This window comes from Parus major, chromosome 7, assembly GCF_001522545.3.
Source record: "Parus major isolate Abel chromosome 7, Parus_major1.1, whole genome shotgun sequence".
NCBI lineage: Eukaryota > Metazoa > Chordata > Aves > Passeriformes > Paridae > Parus > Parus major.
In genome coordinates, this window is record NC_031776.1 from 13,385,100 (window position 1) to 13,399,022 (window position 13,923).

Below are 13,923 nucleotides of genomic sequence, written 5' to 3' on the forward strand. Positions count from 1 at the left end.
ACAAAGTAAAAAAACCCACACAAACAAAACAATCTCAGAATACAATAAACACATAAATCCAGAACCTCAAGTGGTGCAAAGCTCTTCTCAGAGCTTCTTTCCACAGCAAGTACAGCAGCTATAAAGCATGAGAACCCCCCTTTAGTAATTTTAGTAATTACAATATAGCTCAGGCTACAAAGGACAAAACAATCACAGGGAAGTAATGAACAGAAATGCTGCCATATCCATGTGTCCATGCCTCTGATGACAATGGCCACATACACATGCAAAAACTGAACTTATGTGACTTTTTCCCTGTTGAACAAACTGCTCCTTCCTTGGCATGAGAAACTTCTCCTTGAAATCCAACAAGAAATACTAGATTGATTCTATTCATATTCCAAAATTATAATTGTTGACACAGCTCAGGCTCATTTCTAATAGCTAACAGCAAACTTGTGTAAAAAACCTGTTTTTCTTGGTCACCATGAAATATGATGTGCAAATAACAACGTTATCTGACTTTAAATTGCTTTAACAAAAGTCAAGGAGGAGAAAAGGGGAAGGGTAGGGCAAAAGACAAAATTATATTAAATGCCTGTTTGCTCCTTTTTAATGATATAGCCTAAATCAGTTTCAAGCTTCTTTATCTTTGAAATACAATACCTTTGCAAAGCTATCCAGACTAGGGATAAGAGGACACTGGCAGACAAAATATGCAAGAAATAGCACTTATACAGATGGCAAGAGTAAACCACATGTTATGAAAAAGCCAAAATTTTTTGCCTACCTGTAGAGCACATACTGCTCAATCTACTTTGCCACTAGAATTCCTTCCAGTGCTGGTAAAAACCAAGAACTGCAGTACTGTTTGGCCATTCCCTGCAGCACACTATTCAACCCAGCTCCCTTCTATCTCAATCCTCTGCCATTCAATTAATAATGTAATATTCCAAGTTATTAAAATAATCAGATTTGATATCAAAATATCAGGTAGCACTACTGGTATGTGCCAGCAGAAAATGGTTTATGCAACGGTTGACTCAGAGTCAAATCTAGAGATTTCCATCCAAGCAACAGCACTAACTCAAAACAACTTGGAATTTTTTTAAAAAAAAAAAAAAATCATGAAGGCAAAAAGGTAAACAAGATCACCTAGTAACATGAGAAACACCAAGAAATAGATCACCATTTATACACCAGCTAACAGAGGCATGCCTCCTTTCCAGAAACGAACAAAAATGAAAACTTGTGAAGTAGAAAAAGTGACAAAAAAACTCCAGGAAAAAGTGACAAAATATTTAGCAGATGGGCTACAATTACAATATGTAAGGGATTTCAAAAATGTTAGAAACAGAAGTTATAAACAGCTTTCAAACTTCAGATTTGGCCTGGGTTTTCTTTGCCTTTATTAGCAGCAATCATTGCAGATCCCAGGCACCAGTGTCCTGTTGAAAGCTGCAAGAAATCTACATTTTACTGAAGCAGGTTTAAGAAAGGAAACTGAAAATGGTAAATGTTACGCTTGGAAAAGCACATATAAATGTCCTAAAACACAGCTCAATACATACAACCTTTCTGAAGACCAGCCTATGTGAGTCAGATGCATCTTACATTCTTCCAAACCAAAGGCGTCATGGTTTAGGAGAAACAAAGGCTTCTTACAGTGGTTTAAAATTCCAAATCCATAGTAAAACCAGGCAGTAATAGCAGTTATCAGCTGTTTTGTTTACACTGTGATTTTATGTACAATGCAATTATCCTAGCCAGCATCTTGATCTTGAACTAAACTTTTTCTTGAGGTCAGTTGCTCCCACTTCATCTGGAGTTTAAATTTGATGGAATCAAAAATGAAAAATAATGTATTTCTGTTAAGTTCTCCCCCCACTCACCTTTTCAACTGTTTTCCCACACTCTGTTTTCCCACAACAGAAGTGGTAAACCATATTAACAGCAGAACACAAATTAACCTTACTTTAACATTAATTCATTTGTGTTCTCCAGCGCCAGATCAACTTTCCAAGCTCGTACACATTGCAATATGACCAATATGTGTCGTAAGGTGTCAGAAGAGAGCATCCCATAGGATTCATGCTGCTACTGAGGGCAACAAATCACTCAACTGCAACATCAGCTCCACCTGGTTCATTATAAATTGTGAGCTACTACATTACATCTGTGGTCCTCCTAAGGAAGCAGCAGAACACCAGAATAAATTATTATATATACTCAGAAGCCTTGCTACCAGAGGAGCAGCAAAAACTATGGGATGTATTTCCCCTCTTTGAAAATTATCCTTTTGTAATCACTGTGCAGACAGGTAGCTGGAGGCTGTATGTCAGAAAACAGCTCCAATTTGTTTTTGTGGTGCTGGTTGAAGATGCACTTTTAAAGCACAGTTTACAAAGCAACGTATGCTTTGATAATACACCACAAGGCTGAACTGTGATAAATCAGTGTGAGGATTGGTATTCTTCTCCAGCCCCACCACACACACTCTGCAGACATGTCCTATGAGATCAGCAAGAAATCAAGAAAGACATTTTTGATTTGTACAGCAGCAGTAAAAGCAGGAAGAAGCTTGTAAGTGGTAATAAAATGCCTTTCACCAGTTACAAGTTTCCAATTACTACAAGATAAGAAATGCTATTTTCTGAAAACTTAAAGCCTTCTAAGTTACAAGCCTAACTAAACTTTCCATTTATTAATCTGAAACTTGCCTAGCTTTTGTGTGGGACAAATTTATATAACTTACTTGAATAATAATTCACATATAGAAACTGCATGCCTTAAAACTTCTGGAAGGTAATTTCCCCACAGCTTGAACTCCAAGAAGGGAAAATCCAATTTAAGTCAGCCATTCTTTTCAAAGTGATAAACTGAAACAATCAGAGTTTTAATAAGGCTACCTTAAAGATGTAATTGTAAGAAAAGTGAAAATCTATTAAAAAACCCTGAAAAACAAAATAAAGAGCCCAGGAGTATAAAAGTTCTTTTGCTGATAGCCACAGGTTTTCAGAGGCTAAGCTTAGGCTTCTGAGCTCAGCCCATTGTAGTGGAGGCCTGTGAAACTGCTGTAGCAAGTGCTATAGCTTGCCTGCACTCATGAAAAAATCCTTTGTGCCTATTAAATCAAATGTAGCTCAGAGCACCTGAAAGTGAAAATACTTCCTTGTTCCTTCCCTTCCCTAAATACCTGTGGTTTTCATTAAAAAAACAAACAAATAACCCAACCCAGCACAACGACACACCACCCTTCAGGCCTCCATTTCCCTGAAAGAGTTGCTACAGCTCTTTACACTTAAAAAAAAACAAAACAACACTGCCAGGCCTGAGCAGCAGAGTATTCCTAACAAGTACTGAAAACAACCAAAAACACCACTCAAAACCATAACACACTAAAAATACTGTTTCCCATTAAAGAGCCAGAGGAGGCTTAGGTTTTTGGTTTATTTCTTTTCCAACAGTTAGTACAATGCTAGAAAGAAAAAAAAAAACAAAAACATTTGCTAGATAAACCCACTGTACTGGTCCCCAGTATGCAATACTGTGACTGAACACTACCAAACTATTATCGAGATTCCCATGGAGTGTTAACACCTGCAATATGGATGTATAAAGTCTAGCATGGCTGTTCTTAGACAAGCTCTCAATTCACCACCTTCAGCACTGAATCATGCTGAGGCAAAGCTGATAGCCAGTGAGGATCTGCCCTTCAGACAGACACGACCTTCTCTAAGAAAATTAAGTGAAAAGAAACTACAGCCAAAATCTACACTAGCTTGGGACAGACTTTCTAGTCTTTGATACACTAAATTGTCTGGAAATTACAAGACCCTCTTCTAGTCCCTATGAAAACTGATTAAATGAATGACGAAAATGCTCTAATACACTGTCATTTTTCAGTCTGCCTATGCAAGAAGGTCACAAGAAATGTTTGAACCAATATAACACTTTTTTAGATCCATTAAGAAGTCAGGTAGTAGTAGTCTTACAGCTAGCTCTCAGTTAAATGAAAACATTTCACATGAAATTGGCACTGAAGTCCACCCAACTGAAAGTCATCAGCCCTGTGCCAGTGGAATACAGGCACATTTACCCAAGGTTTCAAACCGACACTATTTACGTATTTATCTAAAGGGTTTCTTTTCAATTTAGTAGTAACTTCCATCTCTATTAAGGCTTCAGGAAGAGAATTGTAAGGGCAAAGCTCAGTAGAATTTTATAGATATGTTCAGGAAGTATTAGTTGCTCTAAACAAAAGCTGGATCCACCCGAGGCTTTTTGCAGTGTCACATTCCATGCTCTAAAGGCAAAAATTCCCTGCAGGGCAGTTCAGAGTCCAACTATCAGACAAGCCTGACTTGTTTGACAAGCCAGTTGTTTGAAGTCATTAAATTTAACATGCAGCCATCAAACGGCCAGCCGGGTCTGACTCCTGTGCTAGCTCTCAGTCAACCTTCAAAGTGGATTGTGCTTAGAAGCACAACCATAAAATCTCACTGGCACTGGCATTATCATAACTAATCCCCTATCCCCAAGCATTTTATTTAAAATAAGAACAATCCTTTGGTGTCAAGGTTGAATCAGACTTACAAAATGTAACATTAGGAAACTAAACATGAAACACTGCCTTTAGATCACTGGTGAGTTTACTCATCTTTAAATTAATTTAAGTAGTCTGCATAATGCAGAATTGCAGAACATTTCTCAACAGTGTTTGAAATAAACTATTCATTTGGGAATTAGAAGATTTGTGTTAAGGGAGATCTTCCCTCTCCATGTTTTCAGATATAAAAGGCTACATTTCCAGCATGAGAACTCCTAGCAGCCTTTACTCTGAAATACGACAGTGCTTATGCTTTTTGTGAACCTTTCATATAAAATGCCAAAATAAAATATGAAAAGCTTTGTTATAGCAGCAACACGGCTGTTAGAATTAGCAGAAGACTTCATGATAAACCATTCTAAACTCATATAACTGCCTTGATAAATTCAATCAATCAATTCTAATTTATTGGGGAATCACCTTTGGGTACAGATTTCCATTATAATCAAAATACTGATTTTTTTCAATCAGTGGATCCAAAAGAAGAAAAGCTCCTGGCAAGTAACAATAAATCTCAATTTTCAACATCCACACAAGCATTCTGTTCCATTTCCAGAATTAAAAGCAGAAAGGGATGGAGTGGTGATGCTTTGTTTTATAAATGGAAGTTTCAGTGAATCATGATGGAAACAACTATTTTTGGGACAAGTTAAAAATTCTCCTTAGCATAGGGATCTATACCAAAATAAGCCTATAGCTGTCAATCATGATAAAATTTAGTTCACGAACTTTAAAGTCAAGTTCAATATTTTTCTTCTCTTTTCAAAACAAACAAAAAATATTTTTAATCTTTTAGTATTGCCTTAAGTTAAAGATAATCCAAACACTTTTATTCATTGTCCTTTTTACTTCAGATCACCAACAAAACTGGAAAATCAAAATGAAAGAATTTTCTTACTAAAATAGAAGTAAAGCCTCTACTTTTCTTTCTCTTGCCTTTTTTTTCGTTGCTGTTGTTTTTGAATGATGATACAACTACAGCCTTGTAGCTTGAAACTAGCATGCTACTGATACCACCCATGGGATGAATCTAATTAATGGGAACTCAGATTTTAATGTCTTCACATTTGACAGAAAGTACCCCTAGGCAAGCCCCATGTACAAGCTGGTATACCCTGTTTCAGCCTTCTGGAGTCCACTGCATGGAGCACTTATCAGGAATTTACCATACTGTAATAAATTACATTCTATTAACATTCAATTTTCCCATCAAAGCTGGCACAGTGAGCCAACTGGAAGTTGTGTTTTAAGGGGAAGCATCCAAAATAATTCAAAGGCAACTAAAATAACATGATGTCAAAAGTGTGCAGTGTCAAGATTAGCCTAAATTTGATGAAAATTCAAACTATACCTTAGGAAAGCTTGAGATTTTAACTCTTAATTGCTTTAAAACCCCAAATGATGCCATTATTTTACATGAGAAAAAGGCTAAATTTTAGCACCAACACATACAAAGTCAGCTTTTGCCCCAATGAGTTTCTAACTTTCAGTGTAGTGCAAGAGACAGTACAAGTTTATCATAGACAGAATGGAAGCAGGATGGTGCTACAACAGTAAAACATCAGCCTATTTCATCGTATCAACAGCTAAACATTGCCTAGCCATGTCTTCAGCAGATAAAGGCTGAGAACTTGAGTACAGTTTAGCAAAATAAGTCTGTATTTGTTTCAAAGTGTCATGTGATTACACCAAATCAAACTAAAACAAATTTCTGTATCTTTAGCTATGGATTTAACTATTTGGTTTTGCCTCCTCAGTCTCACTTGGCCTTATTTAATGTACTGAAGGTATAATTCATGTATGCACTGAAGGTGTATCATTTAAAAACCCCAAATCCACTTTTCAAAAGCACACTTTAAGAAAAAAAAAACCTCAAAAACTATGGCATAGCAGAATATGGGTTACTTGTCCAAATGCTGTTTGGCATCCATTGCACTTCTGCTGGTTCAGTTGTTAAATGACGAGCACAATTAACTAGAGACAGATTCCTGTAAATAACACATTTGTTTTCTATACCCTGCTTTACTCCCAAGAGCTTTACCCACCCACTATATATTTAATATCACTTATTCCCATTGCTTACTAAAGGCAAATGTAAACCTCAATCATAAATTAGATTATCAAAACTGCTTTAAATATCAGAGAATGCATAAACAAACACAAACATCTTACCAGCACAGAAAACTCACAGCTAATGTTTAGATTTGCAGACACTTGGAGAAGCCTGAGATACCAAACTTAAGACAGGGTTTATGAGGAGAATAATCAAATACAGTTTTCATTTCTTGGTGTTCCCTGTTGTATCTCACATCGTCCTCCACTGCAGCCTCCCATGTAGTCAAAGATAAACTGGAAAAGTTAGACTTGAAAAATTTGGTGTTTTTTTAAAGAGAAAAGGCACTTATCTGTACTGTTGAGATGTGCATGTTTTGATGTTTGTTCCCCTATTCACATATAATTCTTTCAGCAAAAAAAGCTCAGTAATTAGAGCAGCTCTTCTCACTTCTACAGCAGCTGTTTAACCTTTCTGAAGGCTGTAAATATTTTAGCAGTATCTATTGACAACATTTGGATTCAGGTCTTAAGCTCCAATGCTGTTCAATGGGCAGCTAGCAAGCCTTTCTCTCATTTCTCTAATCAGCAGAAACATACTGCATATTTGAGTTGTTTTGGCAATACTCTTTTATCAAGACACGCGTTATCCCCAGATCTGCCCAGCTTACCGAGTTCAAAGAGCTGTAATTCAGACACACATAATGATCCAGGGTTTTTACATTCACTCTATATTAGAGCACCAACAACCTGAAGCCTGTGTTTGTAGTTTGTGATATATCATTACATTTAAGAGACGCTCAATTCTTTCATGTCAATAAAAGCTTGATCTGAATTATATTTGTTGGCCTGTTCAGAACTGGATGTTTCTCATTGACTCTGTAAAGTGCTGATCCACAAACCCATAGACATGTAGAAATTCTAACCACATGCTGGACACCACTAAAGCCCTGAATCTTACATCAAAGAAACGGACAAACCTCAGACTCTACTGTATCCAGCAGTAGCAGCTACATATATGTACTGCCAAATATATTACAGAAGAAGCAACAATAATTTCTTCACAGCTTGTAAAATGTTACCCTTTTTTTTACAAATTTGCCTGTTTAGATTTATCTGCTGCCTCACTGCAACATAAAGTCTGCATTCTCTGTGTCAGTCTCTGAACAACCATGAGCACAAGGTCACCCTGGCCCATAATTAAGGAAGGAAACAGCCACTCAAGAGACTGATGTCTCATATACTCATGTCAGTTATTTATATGAAAAGTTCTATATTTGTAAGTATCAGAATTATGTTCTTGGACTAGGAGACATCTCTTTAAATAGCAGTTAATTCAGAACTGAAGACCAACTGTTGTTATCTATAACCATTCTTAGTTCAGCTTGAATAGAGACAAAGATATTTTTACCATGACATGGCCACAAGTGACTTGTGACATGATCTTCTACAAATAACACTCCCTAGGAATGCAGAGATTTACTTAAAACAGTCTACAGAAAAGGTATCTTACACAGCAATTCCTTCTAAGACTTCACTCACTAGTTTCAGCAGAGGTATGAATTTACATGACAGTGAATTATAAAAACTACTTTTACTGAGCATTTGGTTTGCTCAAACATTCATCTAACTGTAAACTGAATACTTCTTTATCAAATCTAACAAAGGCGATATGTAGCAGTGTGATCTGCATGACTGACAAGTCAGCAACTGCACAAGAAAGAAGACAAGGGCAAGCCAAGTCAGGATGAGATCACATTTGGGATGCAAAGGTCAGTTTTTCACATGGGGCTTACAATTCAACATCAAAGATCATTATATTCTTGTTGAATTACATGCTTCTCACCACAACAAAGCATAATTTGGCTAAATCCACATTTTTTTGGGAAACAATATTACAATATTACATGAGACTACATTGATAATATACAGATATCCCATTCTGTGCCAGAGAGAAAACCACAACATCTTTATCCCAATACAATTACATTTTGTAAAAACAAATGAGAGGTACAGTACAAGCAAAGAAAGCACATTTGAGATAACAGCTTATGCGCAGGTCTGCTGCTCTTAACACAGCATGGGAGGTGACTGTCTCAGCTCTCTGCATTAGTAAAGACCAGATCATTATCACCAGCTAACACACACAGTCCCAACTGTATCAATGACACTAACGTTGAATGTTCCCTCTAAAATGGGAAGCACAGGCTCCGAACTGTGTGAAGAACATTCACAGCTTTCCCTTCAAATCATTGTGTCCTCTCACAGGAAAAGGCAGTGTTTAAATAAAATTAAGGTTATATTGAAGACAAGAGTGTAAGAAGCAGCTCAGAACCATTGTAGTATCATGAAAACTGAAAATTTTCTGATGTGCATATGGCATTAATGCCTTTGAAACCCCTTATGAAGGCAAGTAGGATCCCTTTTATTTTCATAGACTAGAAAAATCTCCATATAAAAGGCTATCTGAACACTTTCTGAAAAAAATCTAAAATATCAGAAATCCTGACATGCTTTATGTCTAAGAGTCTAAAATACCTACCAGAACAACTGGAGATAAACTACATATAGTTAAAATCTTACAGATAAGGCAAAGGTTGAACCTCTACTTTGAATCTGTGACAAAAGTTACTTCAGAGGATTATGAAACAGAAACAAATTTTCTATACTGATATATAATTAATATCTAATAAGAGGTTAATCAGCCAATATTACAATAGCAATATTACCATAGTAATATTGCAGCCATGACAGTCTACAGTTACAAGAGAAAACTGATAGATTACCTTAGCCACATAAACCCAAAGAAGTCACAAACACACACAAAAGCATGTCCTTTTCTTCTACCTAATGGAGCTCTTCTCCTGCTGTACACCTACATTAGTAAAGCATTTTCAGGTATCTGCTCTATATGCACTTATACAAGAAGTGTTCCATGCTCCTCTGTAGGTTATTGAAGGCTCTGAACTGTCAATCTACTGGAAAAAATTTTTGCTATCTATTCTACACAATTCAATTATCTTATAGCACTCACATTCCAACATTTGCATGAGAAGACAGCACTTCACATCCATATCAATATTTGAGTAAAGGCATTGTACATTAACAGTTCACTGAACAGAAAAAAATCCCCCAACCACTAAAACCACTTGAAACTGAAAAACATCTTTAACAAGGCACTCTTTGCAGAGTCAATCAATCAACAAACTGAAAAAAAGAAAGAAAAAAACCGAAACCAACAAAAGACTCAAGACAAAAAACAGACTTAGACTGTGAATAATACATGGTAACAACCCAGTGACTCAAATCTAAATTTTACTAAATCTAATGAAGTTTTAAACTGCTTCCATGCAACATCAGAAGCATTGTAATTCAAATGTGGCTACTACTTTCATCTGTAACAGCAGACTGTAATCTGCAGCTTTTACAGAAACAGAAGGAAAAAAAAAAATCCAAAACCAAATCCCAGCCTTAGATTAGAAACTGCCAGATGAAAAACAACTGAATATCAACTAAAACCAAATTCTTGCAGACACTCAAACATCATCTTAAAAAAAAATTGAAACAGAAAAATTAAACCACCTCATACATGGTGTGTTCCAAAGACTGCTCCTACAGAGGCCCTGATTAATGTTGCTGTCTGCTCAAATCTCCAATTCCTCAAGTGCACAAGAGGCAATGAAAATGGAGAAAGGACTTCCTAATGTTACTTTGCACAAAACTAAGTGTTGCAACTGACACCTGATGCTGCCAGAGATGCCAAGAGATCAGAAAGAACAAGAGTCATGACCCAGGATAGGTGGTAAAATGGTAACACAGCATTATGTAGCACTTGAAAGCTGTGAAAAGCCTTGCTGCTTTAGCATAGGGTGCTGTATTTAAAAGAGTATCATGAAGGACCCGATTATCAAAAGACAAGACTATTAGCAACAATCTGAAGTATCACAAAGGAGTAGCTTGGATTTCTCTGCTTCTGTAGCTAACACAGCTGCCAAAGCTAAAGCCAAATATTTGGGATTTGTGGCACAATAAATCCCTTCTTTACTCAACTGTAACTAGCCAGCCGTTTTTCTAGTTGGAAGAAATTGCCTAGCTGTCTTTCCCAGGATGTCATTCCGGGACCAAGTCATTGCAGTGCAATATACTACACTTCACTGGGCAGTCCCAAGTATAAACAACTTTTCTCTGAACCACTATATCCTGTCACTGGTAATTACTGCTACACCTTCCCATTCTGTGCAACGCTTTGAGCAAAGCACAAGATGTTTCCAAGCGGACTGAACAAACTAATTTACATAAAGGCTTCCCACATTTTACATCCCAAGATGGAGATATAGCTTCTTGCTCTTAACTTCACCAAGCTTAATCCAAGACTAATTCTGGCTACCTGCCTCAGGCAGAATAAGATAACATATTAAACTGAACCAGCTGAGAGATAAGGAAAAAAATTGTTTTCTGCCTAACACTTCTTGAAAAAGTGAAGACTCCCTTTTTCTAAATCACTCCAGTTGCCCTCATACTTTGGAGACACTATTTTTAAAATATATGTTTTGTTACTTAGGAACAAGCCCTTATCAACAAACAAATGCATTTAATCATGCCCTTAATATATGGGTCTGAAAAAAAAAAAGGGCCAAAAAAGTCATAGATAGCTAATGAGAAGACCAAATATATGAAAAGATTTGTTTTTTTTAAATAGCCCATCCTCTACTACCTGAAATCTGAGTAGACTATGATTCCCATAGTCTACACATCATTCCCATAAAGACACTGAACATCCCCTAAGTGATCTAAACTACACATTTTTAATATCATTCCTTCATGCAAACTTCCTGCTATGTGAACAACATGGAGGGGGGGATACCACACAATCTGAATGAAAGGTCCCAGCAAAGGGGGAGTAGGTCCAAGACAGACAAAAGAATATTTTAAAGAAGGGAAGAAAGAGCCAAAAAACAGCCGAGCAAAGAAATTCAGAACTTGGCTCATATCTCAGTATCTCCCAAAGCTGAGTCAAGTCTGGATTCTTTGAGTGCATTCCAAATGCATTTGTTCCTCTCACATCGATGAACTCACAGACAAAACATCCATCTTCTCCAGTGCTACTCCACTTCCTACTGCCATTATCACTGGTTTAAAAGGCAAAGGTTTAACCCAGCAGATCACCCACACGGGAAGCAGTAAGAACTAATACCATGCTGTTATGCTTGCACTCGTTTTAACAATATGTAGAGGATTAAGGCTGCACAAAAATTAGGAAACGATACAATTAAAACAAATACTTTGTACATACTTAACACCTCACATTCTATGCTCTTGAGATGAGCATTTTCTAGAAATGAGGTGGGAAGAACAAGGGGAGGACTGTTCTACCCTTAACATCCTACTGGATTGGAGACTTAAAGAAACTGAAATACAAACGAAGCATGAGACTGCAAAAAGGCAAAGCAAAACCAGAGAATAAGGCCATGAAAAACTACCCTTGCCACAGAGCTCCTGCATGACAGTAGATCAGTTCTTTCCTCCACCTCTACAGCTATTTTTTATATTCTACTTATTTTACAGCTACCTATTCAGATAATCTGCAATCCAATTTCTCTACATACTCAGCTCACCTGGCAGCAATTAGGACATATTCTTTAAACACATTAATTACTTTACACTATAAAATGCGAATGAAGGCAGGACAGCATTTTTGTATTATTTCTGCCAGGTGAAAGAAATTGATTACTAATGATGTATGTAGATGTTATGGCAATAGCCAGCAAAGGCAGACTCTGGAGTAACTTAATAAATCTGCTCTTTGGGAAGGGTTTTACTAATAAAGATAAATAAAACAGAAGCTGTTCAGAAATCAGTAAGTACAAAGCTAAATACTAGGCAGCACTGAATTAAATCAATACAGTACAGTTTAATGTGCTACAAAACAAAGAATTATATAAACGTATGCATTCACATAGTTAAAATATATGGCGACAATAACTGCTTAAACTGACCCACGAACACTGCAATTCTCATCTCAAACATAAAAAAGACCAATCTGAAGAGCAAACCATGGGATGAGGCTGTAAATAGTCTAAGAAGTGCAATTACACCCTTACCGAAGCTAATCATGTCTATGCAATTTCCAAGAAAAGATACTACAATCGTAATACCTGACTACCAAACAAGAGAGGATAAAAGCAAACACACACAAATATTTACCTTATTGCAGTAAAGCATCCAAAGCTCATACAGCCTCTCTCGGGATGCCATTCCTCCCCTTCCTCTTCCCGTCGATCCCAGCTACTTTTCTCATTAAGATCCTACCATGCTCCGTTCCCAGGTGCTCTTTCCACAGTTTTGTTTTATTAGTTATATCATAACCCGAGAAGAAGCCAACTAACAGAGTCTCAGTCTCTTCTTTTCGAGTAAACAACGAAGTGCAACACAAGCAACTGCAGACAAGTGTCAAGCATGTCAGTTCTTCGCCAGCGCCGCTTCGGATTTAATCTCTGAAAGTGAAAACATATCCTTCAGGCCTTTGGTGGAGGGAGGAAGAAACGAATCCGCACTTAAAGCCCACACACAACCTGGGGAATCGGGCGGCGCCAGGTCGCACCGCTTTGCTCTCTGACACTATTCCCCAGTGACGGAGAGGTCTGGCGTTCAGCTTTCGTGGCGCTTTCTCGCTTTCGCAGGGGGCGAAGCCGCAGGGCTGCCGAGCGGGGCCGCCGGAGCCCCGGGTACCGCCGCTGCCGGCCCGGCAGTGACAGCCGCTGCCACCGCCCTTCTGCCCCGGACCCCGGGCTCCGCGGCCGCCCCGGACCCCGGCGGGCCCCGCAGGCCAGCGGCTGCCGGGCAGAGCCGCGGGGCGCGGGAGGAACCCCGCGCTGCGCCGCCGCCCGCTCCCGGCCGGGACCGGCCGCCCCGCGCCGCCACCTACCGCGCCGCGGCCTCCCCGGCTCCCGCCGCGCTACCGCGGCCTCTCCCGCAGCCTACCCGGGCCGCGGCGAGTGGCGGCCGGGCAGGAGGGGCCGAGCCTCGCCACATCGCCCGCCCCGCCCGCGCTCCCGCACACGCCCCGGGCCGCCGCCGAGGGGCGGGGAAGCCGCGGGCGCCATGTTGGCTGCGGGCAGGGGCAGTGCCCGCCCGGGGCGGGCGCGGCGGGGGCAGAGCCCCGGCGGCACAGCCGATCCGCAGCCCGAGGCGCCTCGCCCAGAGAGCCGGCGGGCCCGGTCCGGCCCCTCGGCTGCACCAGGAGCGTGCCCGTAAACAATCAGCATCCGCATTCTGAGCAC

At 39.1% G+C, this 13,923-nt stretch overlaps 1 protein-coding gene across 4 annotated transcripts in view; it reads right to left on the bottom strand.

Moving 5' to 3' along the window:
- NBEAL1 (neurobeachin like 1) overlaps positions 1–13,670 on the bottom strand; it is a 76,534-nt gene extending 62,864 nt beyond the window's left edge. The window contains exons 1-2 of one of the 4 annotated variants that reach the window (XM_015634492.3): positions 13,569–13,670; positions 12,848–13,137 (exon numbers count right to left, since the gene is read on the bottom strand). In XM_015634492.3, coding sequence (XP_015489978.1) covers positions 12,848–12,898 — 51 coding nt within the window. In that variant the 5' untranslated portion in view covers positions 12,899–13,137; positions 13,569–13,670. Of the gene's footprint in view, positions 1–12,847; positions 13,390–13,568 lie in introns of those variants that run through there. The other 3 variants (XM_015634493.3, XR_004498269.1, XM_015634494.3) reach the window with 3 other exon arrangements.
- Positions 13,671–13,923: the final 253 nt, after the last annotated feature.